This window comes from Zosterops lateralis, assembly GCF_965231275.1.
Source record: "Zosterops lateralis genome assembly, chromosome: 3".
Lineage (NCBI taxonomy): Eukaryota > Metazoa > Chordata > Aves > Passeriformes > Zosteropidae > Zosterops > Zosterops lateralis.
In genome coordinates, this window is record NC_139764.1 from 90,454,736 (window position 1) to 90,477,290 (window position 22,555).

General features: G+C 37.6%; 1 protein-coding gene across 1 annotated transcript in view; it reads right to left on the reverse strand.

Moving 5' to 3' along the window:
• Positions 1-1,883: 1,883 nt before the first annotated feature.
• Positions 1,884-22,555, reverse strand: part of AGPAT5 (1-acylglycerol-3-phosphate O-acyltransferase 5) — a 54,053-nt gene continuing 33,381 nt past the window's right edge. Inside the window, exons 6-8 of the mRNA XM_083857748.1 lie at positions 19,713-19,874; positions 5,441-5,564; positions 1,884-3,698 (exon numbers count right to left, since the gene is read on the reverse strand). Of these exons, the coding sequence (XP_083713874.1) occupies positions 3,473-3,698; positions 5,441-5,564; positions 19,713-19,874 (512 nt within the window). The 3' untranslated portion in view covers positions 1,884-3,472. The remainder of the gene's footprint in view (positions 3,699-5,440; positions 5,565-19,712; positions 19,875-22,555) is intronic.

A 22,555-nucleotide genomic window follows, 5' to 3' on the forward strand; every position in this document is an offset into this window, starting at 1 on the left:
CTGCTAAAAAGTGACCTAGAATTGCAGGTTAGGACCAAACTCTGGTTTCCATATTTAGATCAGAAAAGCATTTATAAAGCAGGTGCCAAGACCTTGAACCTGGTAGCTGGTTTTCTACCACAGTTGAATTTTCTGTCATTAAATGCTTTTTATTTGGAGGTGGTGACAGGAAAAGTATCTTTTTTCACTTTTAACATTAAGCTGAAAATCCCAAACCTGCTCATGGTCCTCTGCATCATGCCCAACACAAAATAGCTACCTCTCCCTTGAAGTAAGAATATATGTTCTCTGCATGCTAAAATACCAAAACAATCAGAGGCCAACTTTTAAGTACTAAAAGAAGTTTTATAGGTATGCTACATTTGATTGAAAGGAGAAAAAACCCAAGTATTACAGTGAAATGCTTCAGAAGAGTTAGCAAAGGACTGCATCTGGTGGAGCCTCTTGTGTCCCCCTCAGTCATTTCTTTGCTCCAGTATCATGCAATGTTTTGTCACTTCACTTTTTGTGTTCTCCATCAAGGAAGTTAATGTTTGCTTAGCTGAATTCCTTCCCCAAAAGTAAACACAAGGATATCACTGTAGAACTAGCATTTAGTGGTGGTCTTGCAAGTTTTACACACAGCTTGTGCCTAGAGTGGTACTTGTGGGAGGGAAATAGCTCTTATCAGAGGCACTGATACAGCTGGCAAAGACAGTTTTTGAACATAAAGGTCCTTCTGAGATTTAACAAATCACTACAACTTTGATGGCATTGTCACCAAGATATGCTTCAGATATTTGTTTGCAGTACCTCTACCCTGCCCCTGGGTCTGTCCACACTCTGCCAGTGCTGTCAGAGGCCGATTCCTGGACAGAAGCTGGTCCTACACACTAATGAACATCATTAACAAGCAGCAAATTGTGTAGGTGCTCAAGGGTGAAAAGCTGTTGCAGTTTGACTGACCTGGTGCTGTGCTGCATCGGAACAAGGATAGATCAATTCCAACATATTTCTGGCTGCGTGGGAAAAAAAGACAAAGTTGTTTTCTTTCGGTTGACTGCTTCTCACACAAGTCCTTCCATTGGGGACATAAAACCACACTTGTAGCCTTTGTTTAAACAGTTCCAAATTACAAACATGAAAGTGCAGAAAAAAATTGAACAAGCACACAGGACAGAAAAGTTGAATGAGCATTGGCTCTTCTTATTTTAATGAAGAAATATTTCAAGTTAATATCAGTGCATATTTAGAAATAGCATGTGATACTCCCAATGCCAAATACATCAGCAAATTACAGTTTCAAAACTTTATAAATTAATGGCAAGGAAAAAAAAAGATTAACATAGAGAATAAGGTTCAAAATAAACATCCTGTTTGTTTGCTGCACTGTGTCAATTATATTCCTGGTACTTAAACAGCAAGAGAGATCCAATATTTCTCCAAAATAGCAGTTATTTTCCTACAAATGAATTAAGCAGTTTGCATTTATTTTTGATGTATAATTAAACGTTATTCTTAGCTGTTACAAAGAAATTTAGTCATGTCAGAGTGAAATTTCATTCTATGACTGAAAAAACTCACACTAACATAGGAACGTTGCCTTCTGGTTATACTCACTGGTAACAGTCAGCTGAGAATAGGAAGAACTACTTGTAAGCACATTTGGCTGTTACATAAAATGGCTTTTTTTTTTTTTTTTCACAGCCTCATAACAATACTGTTTTTCAACATTGTTCCCAGTCATTGTTTTTAAAATGGTTCATCAACATATCCTGAATCAATCACCGATATAAATAACTCCAGTGACAAAATCCATTATGGAAGGACACAGAACTGCAAACTGAAAGTTGTACTGAATGATTTTAAGGTGGAACTGGAATTCCTCTGTAACACTCTGTTAAAAAAAAAAAAAAAAAACAACCCACAAAAACAACCCCACACGGTAAAACCTTTAATTAACTGGCAATGGTGGAATCTGAAAAACTGAGATATAATTTCAAGAGATGTTTAACTCACAATGGACTCTAAAACAAGACAAATGGTACTGAAGCTAGAAAGAGATGCACGTTTAAAGCTTGCAAGTGTGATATAAAAATATTCTCTAGTTTTTTAATTTTGATATAGGGAGTCCAGTTCTCTAATGAAAGAAAATGAAATACATCTTCTTTCCTACCTCATTGCTATACATATAGACTGTTCCCTTGAATCAGGAAATGGCTTTCCCCAGCAAATATACCAGCCTTGGGAATTGCAGACTTTCAGAGGGTTTGTTGATTTTGCTTTTTAAAGTGTATTTTCAAGCAGGTGAAATACTGATAGAGTATGGACTTCAGTGACTATTATCTACTGTGCAAATCATGTACATCAAACCCACAACTTCAACCTAAGTGCAGTCTGCATGGCCTAGAATGACTCATAATCTAGTGGGATACTACAGCACAGAGATGATGGCCAGCCTATGAAACACCAGGCTAAATCAGGTTAGTGGGAAAGGCACATGCTCCAGATTTAGCAGGAACATTTGAAGGTTCCTCATTACCACTCCTGAAGCTACAATGATTCTGTGCACTTCCCAAACAACAAGGTTTGCTTCCAGAAAATCGTGAGGTAACAGGAAACTTCTGCTTATGGCACATACACATGGAAGAGTGTGAGCTCAGCTGAGCACTCATGATGCGAGGGGTAATGCAGACAACAAGGGAGGCTACGAGGGCTCTGGCCAGAAACGAAAACTCTACATTTCCTTACACTGAACACATTCCTTTTTTGCACAAATACCAGATGCGCAAAATAAGCTGTTTGTTCTGTACAATTTAATGTTTTGCATATGTAAAATAATCACCTAATACTGCAATATAATCAAAAATCATGCACTAGATAAACAGAGCTTCTTCCCCATGAACAGTAGTTCTCAGGAACATTTTATTCTGCTTCTGGTAACATCTCATGATTTGCCAGCTTACACAGTCCCTTTTAAAGAGCACAGTACTTAGTGAAAACTGAAGAGCTAAATTAAAAAACAAAAAAAAAAGGAGTTTTGATTTTAGTTGTGATACAGCTGGGATAGATGCAACTGAGCTGCTGTAATGCACCAAAGAGTAACAAAAATTCAACATGAATATCAGAAGAATAAATATATACCCTAAATTAATCTCTGTAAATACATTCACAGGTCCACATAAGACACCCTTATGCATAACTCATAGTTCTTCAAATCTTCAGAGAGATAGATGTTAGTTCATGGGGAAAGCAATTTATCATGTAACTTGGTTTATCTGTCATTATTCCAGCAAAAATCAGTAGCAAATTGAAAATCTACATTTATTTTCCCCAGACCAACCACACAGAGGCTTAAGTCACAAAATCTATTATTTCCAATATTCGATCAATAAGGCTTTATTTACACTTTTTTTCTATAAAGTCAGGAAAAAATTTGATGCAATGTGCAAGAAAAGACTGCACATTTCACTGATTGGAGACTAACATCTGCTTATGGTTTAATGCTAACCCACAGGCAGCCAATTAAAGTTCCATATATCCATGTTTTTACATAGAGTTTTCTTCCAGATTCTGTCAGAAGCATACTAGCAGTCAGGCCACCTAAAAAGAGCAATGATGGCAAAGTTTTCTTGAGGCTTAGTTTGGAATGAACACTTTTCCCAGGGAACTTATTTCTTCTTTTAGAATCCTTTGCATCATAAAATTCTATTAGTAACCTATAAGCAGAGAAAAAGAAGATAGTCAAAGTCAGACAGTAGCTTAAGACATTTTAAGCAACCTTACTTTCATCTAGTAACTGCTTCTAACCAAACATTTTTAACAAATGATCTCATAATACATAGCGACTCCTCTGTAACAAGTTCAAACAATGAGTCCACCTTACAAATATGATGGACATCAAAATACTCGACCTGAACCCTTGTAAGCATTAAGGCCATATTTTCCTTGTGGACCAACTGCAAAAGTGAATATAAAAGTTGACAAGAATTGTTTTTATTCAGCATTTAGCAGAAAAGTCCAAAGCACTGGACAATATTGTAGGACAAAACAATACACTGAGCACCAAAGGAGGTCCTCTAAAGAAGAAGTATCTTTATAGAATAAACTAATAAATAACAAAGGCTCACGAGACACTGAATATATTGGAAGCTAAACATGCAAGAGTAAGACGCTACATCACTGGCTTAGTAGTAACTTTTTTCCTCCTAGTTTTAAAAAAATGGGTCTGGAAATTCTAAGGTTTTAACTATCTCTAAATTTGCCTGACAGACTGCTTTACTCCTAGGAAAGATGTTCCAGTGAACAGGAGCTTACGATGACACATGGATGATTCAGCTTTGTTCATCTTTACTAGATAACAAAAGGAACAGACACTGGATAGCCTTTTATTTTATGTATCAGCTCTTTATCTATTTAAATTAAATTCAGACTTTCTATCTTTCAAAAGGAAAGAAAAGAAAAACTTTTTAGTGGTCCTAAGTGTCTTAGACACTTTAGTAACAGTGCCATGTTTACAGATAGTCATGTTCACTTCTATATGAATTCAAAGTTCTCAGGAGAAATGAATACATTTTTTACTTCCATGGAGTGTGAGACTGGCAGAACAATATTAAAGCAGAACAGAACTGAAGAACCAGGGAAATTTCTGTCTCACTCAAAGTATTCCAGGATTTAGAAAGTAAACTAATTCAGCTCCCTTAAGTAGGACTTCAGATCTGGCAAATTAAACCATTATCTCTCAAACAATACTTCAATCCTACATTGAGGCACAAAGTCTTTCTGGAGAACAAGGTCCCCCAGGATCTACTGCATATACTCACTAGGGACTTTATCTGGAGATGCTGGAGGAAGCCAGGCACTTTACTTCTGCCACAATTCAAAAATGAGCTAATGAAACTTCTACTTCACCTTGTTTCCCCAGTGAAGGTAGGAATTTTGGGGTTAACTGTGTTTTTATCCAGTTGCTGTCTGGATGAAAGATTCGTAAACAATTTTGGCAGAAGAGATTAGAACAAGACCTACTCCTCTATCACTCCAACTTAACACTGATTACAAGGGCAGAATCACACTGCTTTTTCTTGCTTGCCTACCACAGGCATCTTGCATTCCTGCCCAGGACTTAACTATGAGAAGATGAATGGAGAGTAATATGAGTCTTGCCTGGAACACAGACTCACACTTCTTCAATCTAAAGAAGGTCAAAACCTGAGGAATCCCAACCTCCTGAGCAAAAGGTTTAACCACAAGGTTATATTATACTGTAGTATATATTATATTATATTATATTATATTATATTATATTATATTATATTATATTAATAGGAGTACCAACATCACCCCTCTTCAGAGAGCCCTACAGCTGGCACTGCTGGTAACACAGAAATCATAGGTATATTTGTTAATATAAAATAAATAAGACAGACTCTTGAAACAGAAAGTTTCACATGTTTCTACTCACTTATCCTTTATTTCAAAGCGTTCATGAAGCCACCTTCTCATATACATCTGCTCTTCAGGAATGTCCTTCAGTTCAATCCGGTCAATGAAAATATGAACTCTTGGGCATTCCTTACAAAGAAACTCTAAGAAGAGAGCAAGACAACATGACTGAGTTAGAAAAACACTGTGTTACGAATACACACAAAAAAATCTGATTGTAAGTGTCTTAGAAACCTAACTTCAGTGCTCAAAAACCTTCCCTCCTTATGGTCAGATCCTGAGCACTTCACTGAACTTAGAAACCATGAAATAATTTACACATTTGAAATAGTGAACCTCTATTATTTACAACATGGAAGAACTGTCCTAAAATGCAGTAACTGTAAAAGCCTGCGCTTGAAAACATTACCCTCTACCTCAGCAGCAGTCTACTCATTCAAAGTGTTGGATACAGTAACTTCGATGTCATAAAGTTATCCATCCTGCAATTTTGTTTAAAGTTAGTAATCGTCTTTGCTTGCCCTTTTTAAAATCTAAATTTTGTTTGCTGCTGGATGACAAAATTGGAATTACAGTGATTTCCCAAAGCATCTCCAGGAGACAGGATGCTTAGTTTAAGCAATAACATATAATTAAAAAGTGTAATAGGGCGGAAGACTCAGAACAAAATGCTGCTTTCCATTTTGTATCCCTTCATTTTTCTTCTGTCTCACAGACCTAGAGAAAACCCTGTTGCAAACTGCCTTCCCCGTGTTCCCCCCACCAGCCCCCATTTCCTCAATTTGTCTCTACACAAACTTACCAAGCAAGCATTAATGACAAACAAAACTCCATTACTCAAATGGCCTTGTGGGATTTCTTACAACTGACAAGTGGTAAAAATATTGGGCATGATTATTGTAATATACTGCATGTTGTAAATGTGAAATCCTGTGCAGTGTGTATTGGTGACCATTTGCATTTATCAGTAGCAAGGGGTACTGCAATAACCACAGTATCCTTGGACAGAGATTTGCATGATGTGAGGACAGAAGTCCTCAGAAATTTGGATAGTTATCCTATTTTGAAAAGGGACCAGAAGTGCCTTCCTACAATACATACAGGCAACAAATGTAACACAGGCTGGGTGGTCCCTTTAGGTTGTTGACATTTTTTGGACAGCAGTGCAGATGCACGGAAGACTTTGACCCGTAACTGTAAGGGGTATCTGGAGGAATGAATGTGCAAATAAATTGTTACAGCATGTACATCTTTATTGTTTTCTGCCAAAGCAGATATCCCCCTATTGGTTTTTCATCTTTGCAGGATTATTGATTTGTAAGGACTCTGTTGTAAAAACAGTCCTTATCACATAATAGAAATTGCCTTAAGGAATTTTAAAAGCCTGTTCATGCAAATATGTGCGTGTGCTTACAGAGGGGGAGGGAAGGAGAAGAGATAAAGAGATCTCTAAGGCCTTGAGGTGCTTGGATGCAGAAATCTGTAAGGTGCTGTGTGTGGTTCTGTCTGGATGTTGTGCACAGAGCCCTTCACCAAAGCGCAGTAAAAGGAGCAACATGGCCACACACCATCAGCTGGAGAGCTGGATGAGGGCTCCATCCAGGCACAAGTCCATCTCCTGTCCATGAAGCAGCAAACATAGCTGTTGCTAAGAGGTTTTTGGTAAAACCTTCTTCTATCTACAGCTATTAGATGGCAGTTAAGTATATAAGATGGCAAGTTAAGGGCTCAGAGTCTGGAATGATGGTACATGTAGACATTTTCTTCAGGTTTATGTGCGATGCTTTTACCAACCACAAAGAAATCAGTGTAATCTAAAAGATTTTTTTTCTCTTGCCTTTAATGTGAAGAAAGGATTTTGCAGGGTTGCTTCTCTAAGGATACTATCCAGGCCACTGCATGAAGGTTACTGACTATATGAGCACCTAAAAGTGTACTATTAATATCTTTAAATGACAGATGTAATATCCAGTCTTAAATGCTTATAATGTTCATAATGTACAAATCCTCTTTTGAGTGGCATTACCTATTAAGTGAACATTCTAACAATATACAATATAGAAAACAAATGCCTGGAAGCCAGATGAACTGGTCTTTTTCTGTACTAGACTCCTATAAAAAGCACCTATGGTATGTGTATTCAGTTAGAGCTGAAGATCCAGCTTTAAGAGATACTTAAAACATTCTGTGCATTGTACAGTGTATGTTTCTTTTTCTTCATAGTACATGGGCTGTTCTGCATAGGAAAAAACAAGTCTTTACTGATGTTACTTATAAGTCAGTTATAAATTATTAAGCAAAACTATAGACCAATTAAAACTCAAGACAAGTATTTCAAAAGAAACATCTCCCCCCACCAAAGCTGAAGTGCAGCAATTCTACAATTCTACTTAGACAACAAAATTCCCTCCTCAAATGTCAGTGTTGCTGCTGGCTTTCCACCTTAAGCTCAAGTTCCAATGTAAGCTGATTCTTACCACTTCCCACTCTGGTCTTCTTCAAACACTCTAAATTGAATCCCCATATGTGAAAGTCCTAAACTTAGTCATTATTTCCCACCTTTGTGAATCCCAGTGCTTTCCCCACCAACCTCACCCTCCCTTTTGAGTTTGACTTAATTCAGCCTCACTCGGGGCTGTGTGATCTGCTACTTTAGGTGCTGTCCTGGGGAAGATCATGATTCCCACACATCAATTCAAAGTCCATTTATACAAAGCCTGGGTATTCAGGACATCTGCAGATGACACTGTAATGCATACAGTCAACCAAGTCAGGTAATCTTACTTGTATTTAATTATCCGATTCATGTCAGTGTTTAATGCAACTAACCCAACTTTTCTTTCCCTAATCCACAGTGTCACAACAATCACATAAGAACACCATTGGATAAGGACAAGATACTGGAGGTTGATTGTGAGAAGAAACAGCTGCATTTTATCACCATAACCTCCAAAGGTTTGTGGTGGTCCCATGACCCTTAATTTCACATTAGCTTAACTCCCCAAAGACTTATGTAATTAAGCTAAGAAACAAAATCTTATTGAAGCAATTTATTATGCACAAATTACATCCAACTTCAGGGACACTAGCCCTTAAGGCCAACATCTGACAGGCTTTTCAGATTCCTAAACTTGCCAGAATTTGTTATAATTAACAGCAGGGACAAGCAAGCTTGAACTTTCCTTCAAGAGACAAAACAGAAATGCGAATCACGCATTACAAGCAAACATTATGTTGGGGACAGCATCAGTCAAGAACCCTGTACAATTTGGGTTAAATGAACACTAACAACTTGTGTGGGAGCCAAATGGACTGACTTTCGTGTGGGAGATAATTTCCTAATAAAACTTTCTATCTAGCTAAATAACAGATACAAGCACAGAATGTTTATAATGCTTCCAGTGACCAACCATAGCAGAAGGAAGGAATTGAAAATAATAAAATGGATTGAGCATTTTTTTGTTCTTGAGCTGTGACACTGTACTCCTCCTTTGGTGGGACAGGATTCCCATTAACACAGGGCTTCAGAGGGGAAATAACTGCAGCACTGCAATTAACAAATGAGGTGCAACAGCCTCCAGGAAAGAAACTGAATCCATGGAGTTTTTAATTGCAAACCAATATTTAGGGCTCCTGCAAAATTCTACCAGTTCTCAAAACCTCACCTTCAAAAGCCAATTAATTCTCTTTGGAATTACCAGCATTACCAGAGAAATGGAGGGAGGAGAGAAGCTCTGAAACTCCAACATATCTGTAACTGAGAAGGGACAAACAATTGTCCTCTGACCACCTTCCCCTTCTGAACCATGTAAATTCATTCCACCACTCCCAATTATTTGCCTTGTCCCTTACCTTAAGAAAGTTGTGACAGCAGTGTTAAACAGATATTCCAGTTTTCAATTACTAATGAAGTCTATTTTTATATGCACTTTAAATATGACAGCAATAAAGTAGCTCAGATTTCAAGCTCCTACACTGGCTCTTCTACTGCAATGTAACTATTGCCAAAGTCCTTCAAAATTAAGAACGGACAAACTGAGACCTGACAGTTGTGTCCACTTAAAGAGGCCCCAAACCTCTCCTGTTTTAACAGATTACAGTAATGTTTGTGATAAATTAATAGTGACATCACAGGAAAATGAAATTGGAATAATGTGTATTTATTCTAAGTAACTAGCATTTCAAATGTGTAAAAATACTTCTCTTCAGTAAGAGAACATTGTGTGTTGTTGTTCGTGTAGTTTTACAGGCAAAACCATGACAGCAGAGACATTCCTCTGAACTGTAGATTCTTTCTTCACTTCTTAAACTTGCATTAGTCTAGACTTCAGTGTTCAACTACCAAAGTAGTTTGTAAACTATCTTCTCTTCAAAGAAAGAAATCCTGTCTCTCCACTTCCATTTACTTTGTACACCAACTTAACAATCAAACAGCAAAACAAACATAAATTTAAGTGCTGTGTTGTTTCTCAACTTCATGCTTTCCATCATCCCAAGCTGAGCTGACAGGAAACTATTTCACGACTTACTCTAACAAAATAAAGCAGCACTAGACAGGAAAGCAAACATCCTGGGCCAGTGGAGGTTGATGGCAGGAGTTGCCCCGGGCAGCAGTGGAGAAGCAGCACCAGTACCTGCAAGTACTGGGGATGTAAGGAAATGTGGAGGGGATGCTGTGCAATCCAGACTGGAGTTCGCAGCCAGGAAACAAGCTTGCGCTTCAGGAATAGAGCTCTTAGGAATACTGCCAATCCCTTGTGCAAGGACTTACATGCACACAGAGATCAGTGCTCCCATGCACGCACAAAGGGCACAGCACAAAGGGCACAGCGTAAATGAGGATACGGCTCAGGAGATGGGGGATGTTTTGAAGTGAGAAATGGGATGCACCTGGATCATTATTAGGCCAGGGTGCTAGCCACCAAAACTAAAACTGTTTCAACTGGCAGTTGGGCAAGACTGAAAGCCAGAAAAAGCAACTTGTTCAGATGGATGTAACATGAGGTGGATGTAGCTAAAATTCATTGAGGACAAAGATTCAGAAGTGCCTCTGTACCAATATGAGGAGCCTAAATAGGAAGACATTACAAGAATTACTGGCACCAAGAAATCACTCCTTCCTGTAACACAGGCATCCTTGTGGACTTGCATGAGTGGGCAATGTTACCAGACTACCAGAAATGAGAGAAGAAGATGTACAAGTGAGGGTAGGGTACTGTGCCGGAAAGATTATATAAAGTGTAATAGCTTTATATAATCAGACAAAAGCACAATAAAGTCCTTGTGGATGGAAAATCCAGACTCTGCTAGAATATATATATAAGATAAATAATTAAATTACTTCCAAGTAAGCTTAATAATAGTGAGCAGGAACTGTGAAGCCAGACTGAGACCTGCAAGTTCAAGACTGACGGCAGGAATATGAGATTCCAGCTACCTTTACTGAAGTGCATTGAGACTTCAGCAGGATGACCAGGGGAAAAAAAATTCTAAATAAACCCAAATCAAGATGACCCAACCAATTGGACAAAAACATCAGAGGGGAAAAAAAAATATTTTCTGGAAGAACTAGTAAGTAAGAAAACCCACAAGAAAATATGCTGTTCCTGGTGTGGTCTTGGTCTGCAACCACAATACAATTAATTCCAGTGTTGCAGAGAAAGAATCCAGTACAGAAATGCAGAATTCTTTGGAGTTGGCCTCTTCTCCGAGGCAACTAGTTACAAGGGAAATGGCCTCAAGTTACATCACAGGAAGTTCAGGCCGGATGGATATTAGGAGAAATTTCTTCACTGAATGAGTGGTCATGCTTTGGAACAGGCTTGCCCAGGGAAGTGGTGAAGTTGTAATCCCTGGAAGTGTTCAAAAAATAAGCAGAAGTGGCACTTTGTGATAAGGTTTAGTGGGTGTGGGTGGTGTTTGGTTAAGGTTGGACTTCATGATCTTAGAAGTCTTTTCCAACTTTAATGATTCTATGAATTCAAGGAAGTACACAATGGGAGGGAAGGCAAAGTGTCAAAACACCCTAAAATATACAGTCCAAAAGAAGGCAATCTAGAGGCTATTTAAAAACTCACCAAATATCAAACTCCAGAAAAACTTGTAATAGAAGCTTGCATAACACGTGTGGCACTGCAAAAGGAAAAATCTGTGTGGATCTGAAAAACATCTGTATGACTTTAATAGGAAAATCAAGGAAGCTACCAGGATACTCGTATCTTCTTCTCATCTTTGAAAAATGGAAAGCTTGTCCAAGTAAGGAAAAGCCACAAAACTGCTCATGCCAAATGTAAACGTAAACTTAAGAGGACTAAAAATGAACTGGAAAAATGGAAAGGGTGCTCTATTTTTAACTTTTTTCACTATATTAAAAGCAGTAAACTTGGTAAACCACTGGTAGGATTGCTGGATGACAAAAGTGTGAGGAGCAGTGTTCATGGTCAAATATAAACCCTTGTAAGAGAAGCTCATATATCTGCTTGCATCATTTCTTCTTGTTGAAAATGTTTGATTCCTACACCCACTGTGTTCTTTGTACCAGATCATTCTAAGGAACTAGATCAATAAGTAAACACACAGAAATTATTAGACTAAATATAAATAAACAAACCAGATGTCAGGAAGTCACCAAGACCAGACAGCATTCACCCAGAAGCCCTCAAATGTGGAATTTAAAAACAAGTATGCGTAACCTATCATCGCAAACAGCCATTGTGCCAGAAAAATGGGGAGTTTCCCTTCTACAAAGGAGGACTTCAGAAACGATGCAGAGAAATACAGAAATACAGACCAGAGTCTTACATCACTGGGTAAGACAACAGGCCTGTAATAAAATCACCGAGCACACAGATAATCACAGTCTGTTGAAAAAGATTTGGTGTGGATTCTGTAAAGGGAAATCCTGTCCCATCAACTTGCTGGATTTCTACAACAGTGTCAAGGACCAGGCGGATAAAGGGGATTCACTGAACATGATATTTTTGAATTTTCATAAAACCTCTGACAGGATTCCATGCTGAAGGCTATTAAAGAAATTAAGCTGCCACAGGATTAGAGGAAATGATGTTTTATAGACCAAAAGCTGCTTAAAGGACAGGAAGCAAATGGAAGGACTTAGGGATGGAAAAGACTTGGAGACTGGGGTGCTCTGAGGATTGATGCCAGGACTGCTTTTACTCTGTCTCATGATTGATGAGTTGAAGAAGGGAGCAAACTGAATGCTCCAGTTTTTCACATCTCTTACTGAAGACCCTGAGCTCTTTTGGGTAGTCAAACATTGGCTGAATTTCAAAAAGCCGTCAAAGCTGAACAAATGGCAAAAATGTGGCAGCCAAGCCTCAGTGTAAACAAACATGGGGGAAAAAAAAAACCAAACCAAAACAAAAAAAAACAATCACTAAACCCCTGATTACATGATGCTTAACTTGGTGGTTACAATCCAGGAGTTGCTGACCCTTCCCTAAAATCACCGTCTCAGCAGCAGCCCCAAATCCCTCAAATACTGGCCAGCTTGAGGAAGAACATCAAGAACAAGGCAAAGAGAGTCACTCTACAGATAAAGGTTATGAATCCACATTTTAAATACCATGTACACTTCTGGTCTCTGCATCTGAAGGAGGATATAGTGGAAGGCCACAGAAAAGACCAACTAAAATATTTAAGGACGATAAGTACCTCCATTACAAACAAGGAGACATTAAAAAGGCCAAATTTTCAGTTTGGAGAAAGGAAGAAGAAGGAAGGATATGAGAGCTTAAAAAAAAAAAAAATATCTATATCTATATCTAAATATAAAAAAGTCCTGAAGATGGCAGATAAGAACTACAGTGCCACAAATCCTGCAAATCCAAGGGTAAATAATCACTTGCCTGTATCTTCCTGAAGATGCTGAGATCTAAAGAATCTTTAAAAATTATTATTATTAGAAAATGGTACCTATAGTTCGCTATACTGACACTAGCAATGGAGAGCAGCATAGTGTCATTGTAAGTTGTTGTGCTGTTCCAAGATGGCCTCCGATGAAGACCCACAGTACTTGCACATTATAGCTCACTGAAACAATCTTTGAGTGGCTTTAATCTGTTAGAATAATAGATGCACTCTGATCTTTGTACTACTTCGTAACAATACATGAATATTGTACATTGGCTGAGTTAGCAGGAGGTTTCCTGCAAAGGTGCAACAGTTTTGATCAATAGGCTGCTAGGAACAGAACCTGGATGAGTTTAGGTCTGTGGATTACATCTAAAGGGTATCCCACCACTGGTAACTGAAAATGAGCAAATTCAGGAGATACCTGTGTCTTTCCTGGAACATTTTTAATGTTTCAGAAGTGAAAAAAAAAAAAAAATTCAAACTATTCAATTAAGAAAAAAAGGCAACAAAAGATACAAGGAATGCACCAGTTCAAAACTATGTTCTCTATAGCAAAAAACCAAGAACTGTTAGGAACTATGCCAGTACTGCTAGTATTGATGTTTTTGCCTTTCAGTCAGTCTGTTTTCATAAACAGAGAACAGCACCACAGAGTAGAAGAAAAGGATTGTGATGTACAAGAATGCCAAAAATAAACACAGACTCTCAAAGCAGCAACATATTTTTGGCCAAACCTGACACTGAGAAGAAGTTGAAGTTGTTTTTGCTATCCTCAGGGTTTAGATACACTTTTGCATAAAGATCAGGAGTTCCTTGAGCCTTTATAAATAAATGGCTGCTTGGGGAGTGGAATGCTTCTTCTCACATATGCATGAGGTCCAGGGTGTAGGGTAATTTTATGAATCTCCAGTGTACTTTCAAGACCCCCTTGTGTGCAGAGGTTTCCTGATGACCATGTGTTTTCAGATCACAAACTCCCAAAGGGAAGCTACAGATGCACTACAGATGCTTACCTTCAGTAAGAGCTGCTTGGGAATTACTAAGATACACAATAATCTGGTTTACAATCAGAGGAACACATGCCTGGGGCTCGCAAGGAGGTGTAGAGGGTCAGCACCCCCACCAAGGGGGTGTGAGCACACAGATACAGTGCCCACAGGTGTCTGTGATTTGCAAAATGTTAGACACATTTAGGGTTGCTTGAATCTTGCATTCTTCCTTAGGCATCCAAGATAGGCTGATGGTGGAGACAAGAAACTGAGCTACAGGAATTCCAAACACAGTTGACATCTTTGTGTCCTTGTTTTCAGATGGATGAAGAAGCAGAGGTGCTACTCATGCTCAGACTAACCTTCATTTTCTCTGATGAACTACATCAAGGCTCTCATACACTCTCATAAACTGATGCTGCTCTTCGGTGACATGCAGTTTTTGGCCAGATGTACAACGTTTAATTCTTGTGGTATGAATATACTTTGCGTTTACCCAGACTGTCCTTATCTGCAGAATATTGATACATATGCCCACATCTGTGTTAAAAGTACACGTAAGTCATCCCCAATTTAACAGACAGGTTTTCATGTTACTCAGACTACTTCTAATAGGGAATTACAGGAGGTCTAAAATGACAGCTCTAGTCCTATGGAGGACAAGTGAAAATACATTCAGTTAAAAGTGAATGATAGTTTATTTTTTGGTACCTGGTGAAATCCTGTCATTAAAAAAGTTTTATTTTAACATTTTGCATGAAATAAAACTAGGGTTTTCCTTGAAAAGAAAAATATCTTATAGAATATCACAGAATCACAGAATTCTTAGGGTTTGAAGGGTCCTCTGGCGATCATCTAGTCCAATACCCACAGAACTGTTGCTAGCTAGTGTTGTCATAAAAATTCCTCCAAACATCTCAATGTAAATTGTACATATTGAAAAACAAAAGGTAATTATTACTTAAACTCTGCTTGAACAGATGCACAATGACAAGTTTTTGATGTGAGGCTTACTGTACATGCTAAAAAGCCATCCTACACATGACAATAAATTTCACCAGTGCTAATGTCCAGCCCGGTCTAATCTACATCCTTTCTTTAGTTACTCTAAAATAAATGACATTTACTCTTCAATATTCTTTCATGCAATAGAAGATGACAGTTAGCAGAGATCTAAAGATATTATTAGTCATTTTCTAACTATAAAACTTACTTTGGACTGTTTTATATTTCTGTTAATGTTTATCAGCTTAATAATATAGCTTTTTAATTCTTTCAACACATCTGTAACCATGTGCTTGTTATCATTCTTTGGACCTTGAGAGATAATGAATGTGAACAAATTCGGGCCATAGTCCAGACAAAGACTGTTTTCTATTGCTCCAGTTTCTTTTCTATAGTCTTGTACTTCCCTGTCTAACTGCATCCTAACAAAAGTGCAAGCTTTTGGAAAAGTGTATTTTCCCTGAGGGAAGTTAGGCCAGTCTGACCTCCTCAAATTATACTGATCAAAGTGATGTACAGATTTTCAGAAATGCACACATACACAGGCTTTCAAAGTGTTTGTTCTGGAACTGATATACAGCAGAGTCAATAACTCTCAAGAATTCCTCTGACTTCTTTAAGACAGAGTCTATATGTACTTGCTATTTTTATTCAGTGTTTATCATTGTCACATGCTGCTATTTCACACACTCTTTCATCTACAATGGCCAGATAAATACCATCTGGTTATGCTAAAGCCTTCAGGCAGAATAATAAAGATGTAGATGTGTACATAATACTCTTTCAGGTGCAAGAATGATAACAGTTCCCACGTCCCACGAGACCTGCCCCTTAACACTAGACAAAACTGGATGTGAATGCTTAGCACATTTATTCAGATGAGGGAAAACTATATTCTCATCCTTTCTTCCCCAACTTATTTCTGCTTTTCACTTGATGACAGTGTAGTAGCAAAACAGTATGAACAAATTCAGCACAAGTTTCTCCTCCTTTTCCCTTCTAAATAGTTCTTCCAGACTTCAGTACCTGAGATGTTCTTCAGCTGTTCTGCAGTGCCCATATGATTATTTGCATCTTATTCTAATGACCACGAATAAATACTGCCTAGCAGCCTGGTCCTTCCCAAGCAGGATCGCGATGTTCTGTCATTAATGCTCTGGACAAGCCATCTTCAGGAATAGAGGGAGGGGAGAAACCTGTGGGCAATTGCTATTCTTTAGAAAGGCTGCCATGTGCCAGATAAATTTCCACTGGAAACATACCAAGATCCAAACTTGTAATAAAGGGAATGAAAAAATGGTAGAAAAAAATTTCCATCCATTGGTTACAAGTGAATGTGATGCAATAGCAGAAAGCAACATCCCTGTGTAAACCTAATCTAATTTTAGTCACTGTTGAAGACTCATCAAATCTGATGTCTTCTAAAACAAACTTACCACAGAAAAGTGCCAAAAAATATTAACATGCATAAGTAGTGACAAAAAGCTCAACACATTTGAAAGTATACACTACAATAATTTGTGTGCTCTAAAATAGCACCATGCTATATCAGGTATGTAAGGCATTCAATGCTCTTATGATGAAATGTCTATTTTCCAGCTGCTAGTATACTATGCTTTAATCCTGTGTTTTAATCCTATTGAGCAAGTCAACAGTATATTTAAGATCGCTGGACTTTAAAAAAATTCTAAAAAAAAAAGAGTTTTGCTAAGAAAGACTATTTAGACTAAAAGTTGCATACTACAAAATTTAATAACAATTCACTTTTTCTTCAGATTTTTTTTCCCATTTGCATTTTGCTAACACAAATGTTTCTCAGACAAAGTGTGCTAGTACTCCTCCCAGTCACTAAAATGTTCTTTTTAACCTGCTTTGTTTACTACTGAAGACAATAGCCAAGAGCTGATGATATCTCAGGTAAGTATGGGTTTTTCCTGAAATGGCACAGGCTCTTATGAGGAATTGAGATTTATAGAACTGAAAGCAAAATGCATTTCAAGAAACACTATATCTGTGTGCAATTCACATTTCATTCACACGGGAAATGTTTCCCATAGTATGGGAAATAAAGTCCTCAAGTAAAGTTGTGTTTATCAGAAGTTTGTTTTTCATGCAATAAATTTCAATCAGTGTTGCTAGATTGAAAAACACATGTCAACCTTATCTTTTAAAAATTACCAGGATTGCACTGCCATTTTATTCCGATGAGAATGAAAAACAAAATTCTCAACCAGCACTGACACAAATATGAAATGTTCATATGAAATAAGATGTCCTTTTCATGTGTGCATAACTCATTTTAGAACTGTGAAAGAGAAATAATGCTGAAAATTCTCAAATGCATAAGTACGCCTAATTCAATTCTTGTTATATTCCTGACAGATCAATTGCTAGACTTCCGCAAAACAAATGGTGAAATGATCTTGATCTATTAGAACAGAAATTGTTTGTCTGTCACTTTGTGTGTGGAGAGCCTAGAATGACAACTATGTTCCACACTGTAATTCAGAAAGTGTTCTTAATCTACATAATTTATATTATATGGAATACATGTGACTGCCACAATAGCATGGAATGCAATGTTGATCTATCATGTATATATCATTTATCTGCTTTGTAAGGGGTAACAGCTGGTTGGCTGCACTTCGTTCTGGATTACTGCCTCATTTTTACCCCAAGGCTTAGCCAGTAATTACCCCAGCCCTAACAGTAAGCCTGGCTGAAAGATATGCCTGGACTGCTGCCATGGAGGCTCCAAAAGGCTGGATGTGGAGCGGCCACCCCAAAGCCTCTGATTCCTGCTTGACACCAACACAAAAAACAGCCAACAGGGAAATTCAGCTTGTTTGTTCCCCTTCCATAATTATATCAAGCTTCACACAAACCATAAGGTTCAATAGGTGAGGAGGTCTTGTAAGGAATTTGAGCATTTGCCATCTTATCATTAAGTAATGACATTTTAATAGTTTAATTAACCATTAGGCAGTGAGAAGTTCAGCATGAGAATGGCTGAAACTGCCTAGTAATTAAGTCATGAAACAAGATATGCTGCAGGGAAGGAGAAAGAATACTATTTGTTTTGAAGGGGTTCTTAGAAAGGTTTGGGTGATGGGACAAGAAGGAGGCTGCCAGTTTCTGAAGGTACTGTAAAAGGGTCAGAAGGCACTTAAAAAAATAAAATAACTTTAAATTTAAAAAACAACTTTTGACATTAAAAATGCTCATTAAGAACAAAATGTACATAAAATAAAACCATCCTAAGATGTTACAGTACAATACAAGTGTTGAGTTAATATATACATTGTTGACAGTTTTGTTTCTCACCTATTCAAAAGAATTTTCAACAGAGTGAAAATGTAAAAATAGACAATTCTAGAACTTCTAATCAACTAGCACCTGGGAAGCAGTGCATGTGACTCAAGGAGTTACACCTGCTAATGAAGTGACATGGAAACCGCTGCACTATAAACTATTTTTAGCAGCAGAACGAACAAGTTCCAATGACACTGGGTGAGCTGAGGAGCAGAGAGTTAGATAAGTTCTCTGCAGGTCCCTCAGTCGACATTGATCCCTTGCCCAAAATTTTGGAGAGCTCTGTGGAACTACTGTAGCTGTTTTTTCCCACTTGGTATTGACAGTGCAAAAGCCTCAAAAGTGCCGCTTTGAGCCAACCAGCAACAGACAGGCACAGACATCTGAGTAATACAGCAACTACAAATGGAAAGAAAGATGATATCTGGCACTCCAGTAACAGAGCAGGCAAATTATTTACTTAAGAATAAATTATCAGTCCACCACCAAGCATAATAAACACCAAATCCTGCAGCTCTCTGTCCCTGAGTTTTCCCCAGCAGAAACTCCAGAACATATTTTCTGGTTAGATTACGAATCTATCTGATTTTCTTAAGGTCCTGTAGGATACTAAAGCAAGTGAAGCCCACTTGCATAAAATGCTGTTGTGTTTGTAAGATTACTGGCTGTGTGCAGCAATTTGAAAAATTGTTAGTAAAATACTACTGCTATGCATTTTCCTTTTAAAATACATGCACTTCAGCAATTAGATGTACATGTGTACATGTATACATATGTAGCACAGCAGAAGAAGAGAGAGAGAATTTAAGATGATGCAAAATACCAGCGCTAGAAGAAACATGAAGGTAAATGGAATCTGCTGCCTATGGCTCCAAGTTCCCTTTGACTGCAAAGGGCACTTGTATTTAGAATTGGAATAGGGAAGCAGGGGGCAGGAGTGTCACAGGTAACTCCTGTAAAGCCCAGTGATTAGAACAATGTCCTACCAGGGAGCTGTAGGATGGCTGAAGTTCTGTGGAGATTATCTTCAGAGCATTTCAAAGCACCTGAAGTTGGTTCTGTGTACAAACAAGCATATGGCTACAGAATGTCTCATAGGCCTCAACTCACCTGTCATAGATGGTGCCAGTTTTCTTTGCCCTTTGTGGTCCACAGTACCTTCATAAGCCACAGTCACATCGTACACTGCATCCAGATAGTTTTTCATTGTGTCAATGGCTACATGAGTTGCCTTCACCCGTGGAGTCAGCACATGCTTTAATATAGCAAGTCCTAGAGGGGAAAAAATCAAAAAGAATTACAGTGTTTGAAAGTAAACTGGACTACACTCACAAAAGGAACATCACGCCAAGGAATGTCAGCATCTCCATTCAAAATCACAAGAGGTTTATTTCCAATCTCAGTTCTCAGTTGAGAGAGGGTGCATGTGTACTCACTGCTTATGCTCTACTGAACACATGTAGAAGATGAAATAGAAATCCTAAAGGACATTAACAATAGGAAGACTGTTCAGTAAGAGGGCCTTTTTTACAATTCCTCGCTACAAGCAGTGATGGTTTTAACATGGCTCATGAGTGATGAAACAGTACTTCTTTTACTGTTTATGTGTGTCCAACTGAGGTTAAAAAAAAGAGCAAATTATCTGAGAAATACTAAACACGCATAGCACCACCTCCTGAAATTCTGTTTCAGAAACAGATTTGACAGATAATCACAGAGAATTTTAAGCTCACCTAATGCTCATCCAGCATTTTACTTCCCAAAGACAAACCAATTTAGTGAGCATACTGAACCCTAACCTACTCACTATCCCAGCAGAAAACTGAGCAGCAATGGGGGAAAATACAGCACTGAGAACCAAAACCAAGGAGGAAATCTTCTGTGCTTCCCTCCAAACAACCTGTTACAATTGACTTGGCTACTGACAAACTCACAGTGACAGAAATCAACTTTTGTCTTTAACATTTCCAGGCCAAGCCACAGAGACTGGTATGTCATGGACACAAGAACATCAGGTTTGACATCACTCCACACATTCTAACAACAGTATTTCATATCCATGTTTACTTCACTTGACCACTTCTACTTAGAGCATACTTAAGAACATAAAAACACACTGGTCTCAGAAGAATAAACCTGGTTCTCTTTCTAGAATTTTAATATACAGTGACTTTCAGAATTAAAATAAGCAAACAAGTAAGCCCAAAACTTTTTCTTGACCTGAACACAGCTCTTCCACATTTGCTTGAAAGGGCTTCTGGGGAGAAAAAAAAAAAAAAAAAAAAAAAAAAAAAAAAAAAAGCATGCTATGTTAAATTTTTCATTATTTTTCTATATGTATCTTTCTCACAGAGAAGTATCAGAATAAAATTGTGGTTTTTCATTTCTAGCCTATTTTTCATTGGCTTACTCTTCAATCCATTTTTAAAGAACCATCCCTTAGTGAATCCACTGGTTCCTGGTGGGTGAACAGGAAATTTTTCTAAACAAAGTATTGTGGTATTGCTTTTGATACCTTTCTGCTTGTAAAATCAATTCAAAAGATTATATGTTATGTCCTGATGTCCCTTGCTGGGTAAAACATACTTTGATCTAAAATTATGAAAATACCGAGTGAACACTGTAAGATAACACTAGCTTCTACACCACTCTAGCATTCTTACGAGTTGAAAATTTCAATATAAATCACTATCTTGATTTCTTAATATTTGCTACAAATCTCCTTGTCTGAATGCAAAGATGAAAGGCTGTTTATCAGCACTCCTTCTGAAGCAATTGTTCCATGCCTTACTGGCAATAGTGATAACTGTCTATGCAAAATGTTATATGGATCATGTAAATATTTTGAAGCATAACATAGTGGTAGTGTTTTCTTAGCTTGTGAACTGTTACATCAAACAGCTAATTATGTTATGTTTCAAAATGTTTACTTTGTAAATGAAGCACTGAATATTCTTGTGCTGTGTCAGCAATGATATTAGTGTGGACATGACACTCAACACAGCTCTTGCTGAGCCAAATTCCCAAATATATTCTAAAAACACTGTCAATTCCTTTCCTGCCCAACTCATCTTCCCCTTCACTAGACTATTACTGTCAGGAAGAAAAAGGGAAAATTGAGTGAGAATAGAATCATCCGGACAAATTATTATGATTTTTTTTTTAATCCATGGCCAGTTCTGGTGATGACAATGGTCAGTGACAATCTGCAAAGTGCAAATGTAGAATAAACCAGTCCTATTTCACATTCTGTCAGTGAACTCTTAAGAGTTTAGGTACAATATGAGTATGTATCTAAATCAATAAAGTCCATAATCCATTATTCAGAAACACTACAGTGCATGATAAACATGCACCAACACCAGTTCAGCACATCCTTTTAAAGAATGTGTTTTATAAAAACATTACCACATATTCTTGCAATTACTTATGATCTTTGCTAAAATCAACATAACGGAATTTAAATCCAAGTAGTTACAGTATAGTTACCTTGGCAAGCTGCCTGCATCCAATTCACAAAACACACTGTGCTTAAACTGTTTTTAATGTTGTGCAATACAGTTAGGACCCTCTGTCAAAGTATTTAAGGTCATGAGATTTTATTTTCAATGCCAAAGAAAATGAACTAGATACTACTAATATTGTAATGTTCTACCTTAAAAAGCTACAGCTTTGCTCTTCTATCTTTTGAATGATAGATATAAAAAGAAAGAAAATCTGAAGAAATATGATGAGCAATGATACTTCAAATATCATCCATTTACTACATTATTGTAAGATGTAGAATTACTTCAGAAAGTCTGCAAGAAAACTGAATGAAATAAAATAAGTATTTTGGCCAGTACAAAGGTCCAAATCATTAACATCTATAGAACTGAATTTTTCATCTAAACACAAAATAACAAAAAGACACTAAACAAAACATCATTTATCTAACTTCATCAGGGTGAAGT